This window comes from Equus quagga, chromosome 19 (genome assembly GCF_021613505.1).
Source record: "Equus quagga isolate Etosha38 chromosome 19, UCLA_HA_Equagga_1.0, whole genome shotgun sequence".
Classification (NCBI taxonomy): Eukaryota; Metazoa; Chordata; class Mammalia; order Perissodactyla; family Equidae; genus Equus; species Equus quagga.
In genome coordinates, this window is record NC_060285.1 from 4940913 (window position 1) to 4951949 (window position 11037).

The window sequence follows — 11037 nt, forward strand, 5'->3', positions numbered from 1 at the left end:
CACATGTTCATTCCTGACCAATCACTGTTAGGGATGGGGGTACATTTGTCTTAGACCAAGCAGGCTATCTCACCCCAGGTACCTGGCACTCATGAGGCAGGAATGGTCAAACTTGGGCTCTGTTAGAAAGGAGGAAATGGAGAATAGATGCCGAGTAGCGATATTCACCACATATTTTAATTTCTTATGTTCTTAGTATATTTTATTAGATTTGTTGGGCTCTTTGATTGTATTTCTGGTATCTTTTGGCAATCAGAAAGAAGCTTTTGTCTTTTCTATAGTCTATTTCGTGCTTTCATATTTAGAAAGTCCTTCCCCACCTCACTACTGAATAAATATTTTCTTCCTGTTTACAGCTTTCTTTTGTTTTCATTTATCTATTTGATTCACCTGAAATTTGTTTTAGTATATGTAATGAGGTGACATTCTGTTTTTTAAACATTAGCTAAGTTAACCGGTTTACTCAACATTTTTCAAATAATTCTCTTCCCATCTAAATCAAAATGTCACCTTTATCCTGTATTAATTAACCCCCTCTGAGAGGTCAAGAAAGTTTTCCTGGAAGCTCATGCCTATACCACTTTTTCCCTCCTTCCTCACTTAAGTTCGTTCTCTTCATCCTTCAGGTGTCAGCTTCAGTGTTATCCCTCCAGATGGGCTAGATCCCTTCCCCCTGCCCTGTAGTGCCCCTGCTTGCCTGTTAGAGAGTCTTCACACTGTCGTAAATGCCAGTTTACGTCTGACTTCCCTATGAGCTCTTTAAGGGCGAGGACAGAAGAGTTCTCATGACTGAATCCTCGGTGTCTAATACATAATAGATGACCAATATTTAATGAATGAGTAAATGAAGGTTACATAGGAATCGTTGCTTTTTAGCCAGAATTAAGAAATATGGAGGTGAAGCATGTTCCAAGAAAGCAGCGTCTATTACACTAGAGCCATGAAAGAACACAGCGGAGCAAGAAGACACAAATAGTGTGGCCTCCCTGCATTTCAGACTCAGAGAGAGCTTCAAGGGAGGGAGGGAGTAGATGTGGAGGGAGTGGGGCAGGCGCCAGATCCTGAAGGCCCTGTGCCTGATAACCTTAGCAGTTTGGATCTAAAAGGCATGCCAGTCATTGCTGTTCTTTACCAATAATAGGCTCTACAATCCGATAACGAAATCGAGGCCCACCTTAGACTCCTGCTGCAGCAAGTCGCATCCCAGGAAGACGTCCTGTTGAAGACAGCGGCCCCAAACCTGAGAGCCGTGGAGAACCTAAAAACTGTCAGAGACAAGTTTCAGGAGTCCACAGATGGTGAAATTGAGCTTTAGTTGTTAGCAAGATCATATGCATGGGTGTTAGGGGTTTTGATTTCTGTAACACTTACCAACAATCCCCCCTTGATTGTGCCTTTGTTTTTAATATAGATTTTTCTCTATTGTCTTATATTAATGCATACTTTTAATACTGAATGACTACTTGCTTTTGAAAAGTGTTCTGCTTTAATTTAAAAACAGGTGTATTGTTTATTTTAGAACAGGCATTTCTTCATAGAACATAATAGGCATATTAGATACTCTGTCAGAACTTGTCATTATTACTTAAAAACTAACCCTTCTAGAAAAAGGGCTTATCAACTGTAAGAGCCATGGTCTTGGAATTAATCATAGTTGAGGTATTTTGAAGGTAGATTTTACTCAAGACAACCAAACTCAAAATCCAATTTATTAAAATATTTTATGCTTTAAAGTTTAAATAAAAAAAGCCCCTCAGTGGTCTCCAAAATAAAGAATATTGATTCTCTCTTAGCTTTTGAGGCCAGCAGAAAGGAAGCCAGAATGTGTAGGCAAGAGTTTGAACAGGTGAAAAAAAGGAGATATGATCTTTTCAGCCAGTGTTTTGAGCACATCTCAATCTCAATTGATCAAATCTACAAGAAGCTCTGCAGAAACAACAGTGCCCAAGTATGTATTTTTCACCCACAAATTTGAGTGGGAACATTGTGTTATCAATGGTAATTTTTTCTGGTAGTAAATAACCCACCATGTTGTTTGAGTGACCCATTTCTGGGGCAGAGTCAGCTCACGAAGATTGGTTATCATGACCTGTGTTCTAGATCCCACTCACTCCACCGCTGGCCAGCCTGGACAAGTCAGATCTCTCTGGTCCTGTTTCTTCATCTGAAAAATGAGTGGCTTAGACATTTGGTTTCCAAGTTCTCTTCAGTTCTGAAATTGTGTTGTCTGGTACTAATTTGATTTTATAGAACTGCCAGTGGTCTCTGCAGTTAAATTAGGGTAATGAAGAGGATCTTGGGAAGTGGTTGCTCTGGGGTCTGTGGAGTTGACCAGAGTAACAAAGGAGAGGGAAAGAACTAAAGGCAGGAGTCAAATCCAGCTATATCCCTATGTGACAGTCTCTTTGCTGTGACCATTCCCCATTCCATTATCAATATCCCTAGCAAGTACTGTGGAATTGACTATGGAATAAAGATGTAGATCGGATCTTATATATCTGCTTTTAACTCTTTCTCTGGTGGTCTTTTATGACTGAGAGGTGATCCTGGATCAGATATTTAGAATTTCACTGGAAAATTATTTATTTATTTTCGGACTAAAATAAACCCCATTAACTTCTTGAGGGTAAGATTCATCTCTGTAGCTACAGTACCTGGCCCATAGTAGGTGTTCAGTAAATATTTGATGAATGGACCAATGAGTGAATTGAATGAAGACTTTTTTTTAAGATTGTAGCGTGTGCTGCTGAGGTTTGAATGGCAGTCTGGTGGGAAGACCTGACCCTTGATGTCTGTAAGAATCTTTTCCCTCTTCTCCCACCCAGACAAGCCTGTTTTCTGTGATTACATGTAGAGCTAAATACATTATTTATTGATGTTTGAAATTTACTAATTGCTTTTCTGATACTGCTAAATAAATAACATGTGTTTCAGGCATTTCTTAGCCCAGAGAACCCAGAAGAGCCTTACCTGGAGGGAATTAGCTATAACTGCGTGGCCCCAGGCAAACGGTTCATGCCAATGGACAATTTGTCAGGGGGAGAAAAGTGCGTGGCAGCTTTGGCTCTCCTGTTCGCTGTGCACAGGTAAGGTCACAATGGGCTGTTCGGTTCTGCATCAGGGCAGAAACCAAATGGACCTTCCTACAGAAGATTCGTTAATTCCTTGTCTTTAGTTATACTTAACTATGTCATGCAAGACTCTTTCTTCAGCCAGGCAAGTCAGGTTATGCTTTAGGCCTATAAGAATTTAGACAGCAAATCTAAGAAAGAAGTCTTGGACAGGTTTTCATTCAATTTCTGTTATTATCAGTAGCTACTAATATTCCAGCTTTATAGAAAAGAAAGAAGAAAAATAAATATTTTGAATGGCCAGAACTGACATCACAATTGCCAAAAAACAATGACAAACCCAAATAAAACAAAAACATCCAACTTGCATATTATTTTCCTAGCCTGTATTCAGAGATCTGCTATTTAGTAAGAAATGTAAAGCCAAGTATTTCTTCTGAAAAAAATGTTTAGCCTCATTTCCACTGATGATGGTAGCACTGTTTGTTTGTAAAGTAAATCAAGAAATAAGAAGTTAGCTAAAATTAAGGCAATTAAATTTCAACATTCAATGCATTAGATGAAGATCTAAGGTGTAGATAATACTGCCTTTCTATTTTCATAATCAGGAAGATCAACATAACAGTTGTACAGCTAGTCTCAAGAAGGAAAAAGAATATGCCACTACAGGAAGGGAGAAGGAAATACCATCGATTCAGGGGAGGCAGGAGTCTAACCATGAGGCTGTCTTGAGTAAATCTTAGCAGAATGAGACTATTGCTAGGTGTTGTTTCCATCCATTTATTTAATAGATACTTATTAAATATGTACTATGTGTCAGATGGCATTATAGGCATTAGAGAGACAGCAGTGAACAAAACAACATCCCTGCCTCAAAGGTACTTCATTTTAGTTGGGGAGACAGATGATAAATAAGATATCTTAGTAAAGAAATTCTCCAATATACAGACTATTAGAAAATGACAGATGCTAAAGAGAAAAAATTAAATCAGGGAATGGAGATAAGTAGCAGGGAGGGGTTTGCAATATTAAAGAGTCTTCCATGAAGGCCTGTTTGCGAAGGTAACATTTGAGCATAGATTTGAAGGAATTAAGGGAACAAGTCATGGGGATAGCTAAGGGAAGAAAGTTCTAGACTTGAGAAATACCAAATGCAAAGGCCCTGAGGCCAGAGTGAGCCTGGACTTGTGGAAAATAGACTGCACACAGCAGTGGCAGGCACAGGGTTAGGAAGCCATTGTAGCAGTCCCGGTGAAAGATGGTGACGAGTGGGACCAGGGCTGAGTCAGGGATGACTCGGTGAGTTTTGGCCTAATCGACTAGAGTGATAAGAGCTGCTGCTACCTGAGACGGAGAGGACTGCAGGAGGGAAGAGCTTTGCAGGGGCAGGTGAGGAGTTCGATTTTGGATGAGTTTGAGCTGGTTATTAGACACTCACGTGGAACTGAGTAAGCCGTTGGATGCGTGAGGCAAGAGTTCAGAATTGTCACTGGAAGCGTGGGAGGCATCAATATACGGATGGCGTTTAAAACCTTGAGATCACGTGAAATCACAAGGGAGCTAATTAGATGGAGGAGCACTCTAAGCATTGAGCCTTGAGGGCACTGCAGTGTTAAGTTAGAAAGATGAGGAGGAGTTGGCAGAAGAGACAAGGAAGGAACAGTGGGTAAGATGGGGGAGTGGACCCTGTCATCCTTGATGTCAGAGGACCACCTGCAAAGGTCATGGGATGCAGACTGAGAACTGAGCAGTGGATTTAGCAACACAGAGGTCATTGGTGACCTCAACGAAAGCATCCAAAGGGACGTATCTTATTCGTTCTGAATACTGTTAATCTTGTTGTCCAAGTCTTCGTAAAGCAAATAGAAAGTTGTAGCTTACTTGATTGTAATTTTTTTCTAGTTTTCGGCCTGCTCCATTCTTTGTTTTAGATGAAGTGGATGCAGCCCTGGACAATACTAACATTGGCAAAGTAAGTTTCTTTCTGCATTTAATTTCTAATAGAATGTATACAGTTCAAGGATCATGTTGTGGTCAGAAGGCAGTTTACCCCAAACAGAGAGTTTGTTTGATAATTGCTGATTAAAAAGCAAATCTAAGTTAAATGACTAAAAACCAGATGATTCAGGGTAGTAATTTTCATTCAAGGTTGTGGGGACCCTGCACGAGTTGTTGGGGAATTGATACTGGGAGTCAAGTGAGGATCACTGTACCTGATCCACAGCATTGCTGCAGGGCAGCTCGCTTCTCCCCAGAATTAGATACTGGGACCTAGAGAATCTCCAATGGTAAGCACCCTGGCAAACAGGACCAAATTAGTTGTTTACAAAGTCCAAAACTACCATCTCTAAATAAAATTCCAAAGGAATTAGAGTTCAAAAGTCTGCCCCCCCATTCATTTATTAAAATTTATCCAGTCATTTACTGCACTTGTACGTGGTCCTGTTTTCAGTATTTGAAACAATGAGGCAACTAAGGAAACAGGTTAACTCTTGAGAGTTCAATTTCGAGTCAGCCTTAGAGATCAATGCCTGGCTATACCAGGCTACTGGGAGACGGGCTCTCAGGCTGGCCACATATCTTGACTGGAAATTTTCGACATGAGAGTGAGGTCAGCTACGGAAGCATGACCAAAGGACGGAGGCAAACACTGGCAGTGCCCATCACCGCCCAGGGGTGGGACAGCTCCTGCCTGCAGATTCCCGGGGTCGTGGTCCTCCTGCCAGAGCCATCCATATTTGGAGATGGATGAATTTGACTCCTGGTTCTGATTCCAGGCACATCCATCTTCCAGAAATGACTGGACTTTGCATTTACAGCTGCTTACAAGGAGGCTGCTCTGGTCATGATGACAGAAATATTTCTCACTATTAATTGGTAAATTGGCATTCTGGTTTATACCCTAGTCTTAGGAGCCTGGGTAACGAGCCCACCCCTGAGAGATGCATTCACTCTTGGGGCGCCGCCCTGGCAGGCTCTATTTCTGGAGCTGACCTCCCTGATTTCTGACTCTGTTGAGTCTCATGTGAAGTACCTGGGAGTCAGGGAACTTTCAGCAGCTTTACCCTGAGGTACCTTCTTTTGGCTTGAATGTCATCTTTCAACATTTCCCAAATTGTATTCATCTAACCCAAATCTCTCTCAGACCCTGCTTACTGAGCATGTCACAGTGTTGAAAATTTAGCACATCAACTCCATATCCACAAAATTTAAAAACAAAACAAATCCCCAGGCCGTTGAACATTGTAGAGGACGGGCAAGAGCCACATTCTGTGAGCTGCCAGAGACTTTCAGGTAACTGGGGGAAGGAGAAGAAAACATAGGAACAAAAGAAAAGCTTGATTTCCCTCTTCTGAATGTCAGCCAGTATGCGTCAGCTAGCTGGACTCCACGGCCTGACTCACTGGGGAGAAGTCTCCCCTAGGAGGCTAATTTTGGCCCTTTGTAGCCCGTATTCTCTGTGTGCTGCTGGGGGAGGGATCTGTCTTTGTGGACTGGCTCTTTTCTCAGTAGCATTTAAGGTATCTCTATGTTCTAGAAAAACTTAGATGTTTGTATTAGTGCCATCTTCAGGTACTAGGTCTTAAGACTCTTCTCCATTGGCACCCATCCTATGTATTAAAAACCTAACTTCTGGCTTCCCTTTGAGATTTATATTCCTGGCACTCTGTTGCTGAATTAAGTATAAGCAGTTAGGTAGTATGAGCAACGATGCAATAGCATCCACTCCCTCTTGTGATCAGGTGCCCAACATTTATCACAGTAAACTCTCCCAGCAAAATGCATGCCTTCCGTCTTTGCTTCTATACACCTTCCATTCCTATCATCTCAAGACTGTTTAGTCCTGTATCGTAGCGGCTACTGCTGCCTCTAATGCCGGATCCCTTCTATGAATTCAGCCTCTTAGCCACAAGCAGCTTTCCTCCACTCTCATCATTCACCTCAGCCAGTGACTCATTTCTCAACTGAAGCTGCCATTTCTGCTTCTGAAGTTTGTGTCCTTCGTATCTTGGGTGCAGTCAGGACCAATCCACATGGAGAAGACCCCCTCCAGGCCTGCAGAGATTTAGGGGGTTGGCAAGTATCTTGTTGAACTGGTTTGAGTCTAAGTTCTCTGTCACTCTCCCAGTTCTCAGTGGGGCCTGTTCGCCAAGACCCATTCCTGTCCAGAACCCAGTTTGTTCTTCTCATTCCTTGGAACTGAGCTTCCTGAAGGAGCCATTGAATTCCCCTTTAACCAAATGACTTGATTATGGATTATGAACATATATAACTGCCACATTCTTCCCAGCTTCAGGCTGTGAGTTGGCAGAATAGGAAGTTGGAAGTTTAAACACCAGTCCTTCTTCACCCTCATGAAATATTTGATTGTTCGTCTTTGTTTTATCTTGTGATAAACGTTGATTGCATAGTCATGATAGTTTCGTAAATTAAAGCTTTATTCTTAAAAATAGTCTTAAAGTTTTAGATCATAGATTTAATGAGGCTTGTCCTTTTTTACTAACCTCTTATTTTAGAATCTGAGCTATTTGCATTTCTGCAATTGTAGTGGATTTGCTGCATTACCAGAAAGGCAAGTTAAGTGCCTTGTCACCTAAAATGGGCGGGTTCAGAGATGCAGAAGCACTGTCCCCAGAGCCCAGAAACGAGGCCTTTCCTTGTGGTGAAAGGTGTGCTTTTTCTGTCTTTGCAGGTATCGAGTTACATCAAAGAGCAGACTCAAGAACAGTTTCAGATGATAGTCATTTCCCTGAAAGAGGAGTTCTATTCCAAAGCCGACGCGCTGATAGGCATCTATCCGGAGGTGAAGACCGGGGAAGGGGACAGGAGTCCCGAGGGCGGCCGCACGTTCCAGGGGGTCTGCGGGTACTCTTTCACTTCTGCAGGGGATCAGTATAGGCTTAAGTGATTTTTTTTAAATCAAATAAGATTTAAAAGTAACTCAAATATTTTTCTACAGCAGTACAGAGATTTAAGATATATTTTAAGTTAAAAAGCAAATCTAAAATTGCAGAACAGTAAATTGGATAGTTTTGTTTGTAAAATAATAGTACTCATGAACTGACCCAGAATGACTGTTACCACTGCATTTCCTATTTCTGTAATGTTTGACTGTTTTAGGCAGAAACAAATGCACTGGGGAAGAACTAACAAGGACCATTTATCTTCCAAAAGTTCCAGAAGAAAAGCAAATTGACTAGAGTTCCAAGTTGTTTAGTAACTTTTAGAATTCGAACACACCTTTCTTAAGCTGTTCACCTTACTCGAGCTAATGGACTAGGGCAACTAACTCCAATCATTCAGTTTTTGGACAGTTAGGTTTCACTTTCCTTTAAGCTAAGATAAAAATTAATTTCCCTTTCTGTGCCCACAGAATGTTAGGGAACCACTGGAATATGCTGCAGGAGAGAAACAGAAATTCTCAGACCAGTGTAGGGGAGGGAAAAACATCATTTTCCCTCTGGCCATCTTACGTTCTCTGGCTGGGGCCCTGTCAGTGAGACTGGCAAAAGACAGATTAGCAAGAGAAAAACAGACAGTAATTTTATTAACACGTGCATCACGCATGGACACATGGGCGCACCCAGCAATGAGAAACCCAAAGGGGTGGCTAGAACTCGGGCTTATATGCCGTGTTAGGGTAAAATAAGAAAAAGGGTTTGCGGCTTCTGAGGGGAGGCAAGTGATGGGAAGGTGACCAGGAAGAGTTTGATACGCAAGGGGTGTTCGTCAGGTTAGCCGTGCAGAGTCAAGCAGGTGCCTCCTCCACTGACGAGAGTGGAGGAGGGTGTCATCTTTTACATAAATGTAAATCTCCTTTACAAAAGGAAGACTTGTGCCCAGTTTTTAGAGCTTTTCCTGCGTCGGCTGGTTCTCAGTAGTCTTTAGCTCAAAGCAGTCCAGATGCCAAAGAGGTGTATTTTGGGGTGGCATATACTGGTACCCTTCACCAGATAATACAAAAATTAATAAATAAAACTGGTGTAAATGCAATTGATATACCTTTTTAGATGGCTGTAAGGTTTTTTTTTTTTGAGGAGGATTAGCCCTGAGCTAACTGCTGCCAATCCTCCTCTTTTTGCTGAGGAAGACTGGCCCTGAGCTAACATCTGTGCCCACCTTCCTCTACTTTATACGTGGGACGCCTGCCACAGCATGGCTTGCCAAACGGTGCCATGTCCGCACCCGGGATCTGAAGTGCTGAACCTGGGGCTGCTGAAGCAGAACAGGAGTGGAACATGTGAACTGATAACCACTGTGCCACCAGGCCAGCCCCAGGGAGGTTCCTTGTTAAATACAAATCCAGACTTAAAAACAGCCATTATTTTCATTTAATAACATTTTTCCTAAGTAGAGGAAGTGACTTAACCGTCTTCTCCATTTCAGCAAGATGACTGCATGTTCAGCCGAGTTTTGACCCTAGATCTTTCTCAGTATCCAGACACTGAAGGCCGAGAGAGCAGCAAGAGACAGCGCGAGTCCCGTTAGGACCTCAAGTGCCCTGGCACAGCTGCCAGCTGTAGGAGCCAACAGGACAGTCATATAGTGTCAGGTTAGCCATTGTTTAGTACTCACGTTAATGTTCGAGCAGCTCTTCAATAACAGACTCCTGGAGCGAGAAGACAGCCCGTGTGCCGTTACAGCGTAATTGTTACCAGCCAAAGATGCTGCAGCTCACTTCCCCGGAAGGGAGTTCAGACCCCGTTCCAGTACGCCAAGTTTCCTGTGAGAGTTAGCTTTGAACGAGTTTTTACTTTGCATTTTTTTTTAAAAAAAGGGTACAATTTTGTGCCGTAGTTTTAACTTCTATTTTGAAAGCCAGTCAGAAAAATTTTGACTTCCGCATCTTCTCCCTGACCTTGCTTGTACTTTTAAGTAATCTTTAAGGGAAACTCTTGGTTTCTAAATATACTAGTTATAGGGTGTTGAACCTGGGTTTTATGGGAAATTATTTTAGAGAAACTAATGTTAATATTGAAAGTATCAATAAAACATAAATATTCTGTTTTCAAATGTCTCCAATCTAAAATTTTAGAAACAAAAAAAATTTTAAAGTGAAATTGAATTGTCTGCTTCAATGCAATCTAAATTTTTCTAAATGGAATTTCCGTTAAGAAGGAAATATTGAAGAACACAGGCTTTCCCAAGTAGCAACTGACTTCTTCCCTAAATACACTGTTAGGGTAGGAAGGCAAGCTGGCGGCTTTTCCATGCTAGTTCATGTCCGTTTCCCAACGCAACGAAAACTTCTAAGGTGCCGGCGCTCTTGTACTTAAGACGGCTTTGGGCCCAAGTGCTAACCAAGGAGGAGCCTCCTGAAGTAATGGAATTGCTCTTGAACACTCATTGTTTCAGGTAAAGAAAATGCACCCTAAGAAACAGATTAAGTCACAGAAGCCTTGCCTCCTGCCCTCCCCCAGCTCTGAACTGTAGATAGCAGAAGCCACTGTCGTTATCCTTTGTTCCTTTTTCTACTCCTGCAGTCCCATCTAAATCACCAACTTCCTCTGCCTCAAAAGACATCAACTTAATATTGAAATGTCCCTTTAGTGCCACATGAGCTCAGTGTAGACCCTTATCTCTGCCTGGGCTGTTCTCTCATAACTCGGACTCATATGTTGTCACTGATCCTTCCAAGTAGTCAGTTCCGTTCTAATGCCACACACCTGCATTCCTGAAAGCACCATGCCGGGCACAGGCACACAGTGAAAACCAGAGCGCCCAGGGAGACATGGGGTAGGGGCCACGCTCCAAAGCAAAGACAGGAACCTAATAAAAACAGCCGGCTTTACACACGTTAAACGGTTGTTAAAAAATGTACAACTACAGTAAATATGGCGCTTTATCTCAAACACCCTGACGCTGGCTTGTGAAGTGGGCATGGCGGGGTGCAGCCTGTGGTGCTCGAGCTGGGAGGGTCATCCCGGGGAGCTGGCGGGGCTGGCGCGTGGTGGGCTGGGTGTGT

At 42.4% G+C, this 11037-nt stretch overlaps 1 protein-coding gene across 1 annotated transcript in view; it reads left to right on the plus strand.

Annotated features, from left to right (window-relative positions):
* The window catches only part of SMC1B (structural maintenance of chromosomes 1B), an 80474-nt gene extending 70708 nt beyond the window's left edge, over positions 1 to 9766 (plus strand). The window contains exons 20-25 of the mRNA XM_046646760.1: positions 1142 to 1298; positions 1794 to 1948; positions 2935 to 3086; positions 4974 to 5043; positions 7765 to 7875; positions 9459 to 9766. Coding sequence (XP_046502716.1) covers positions 1142 to 1298; positions 1794 to 1948; positions 2935 to 3086; positions 4974 to 5043; positions 7765 to 7875; positions 9459 to 9560 — 747 coding nt within the window. The 3' untranslated portion in view covers positions 9561 to 9766. The remainder of the gene's footprint in view (positions 1 to 1141; positions 1299 to 1793; positions 1949 to 2934; positions 3087 to 4973; positions 5044 to 7764; positions 7876 to 9458) is intronic.
* Positions 9767 to 11037: the final 1271 nt, after the last annotated feature.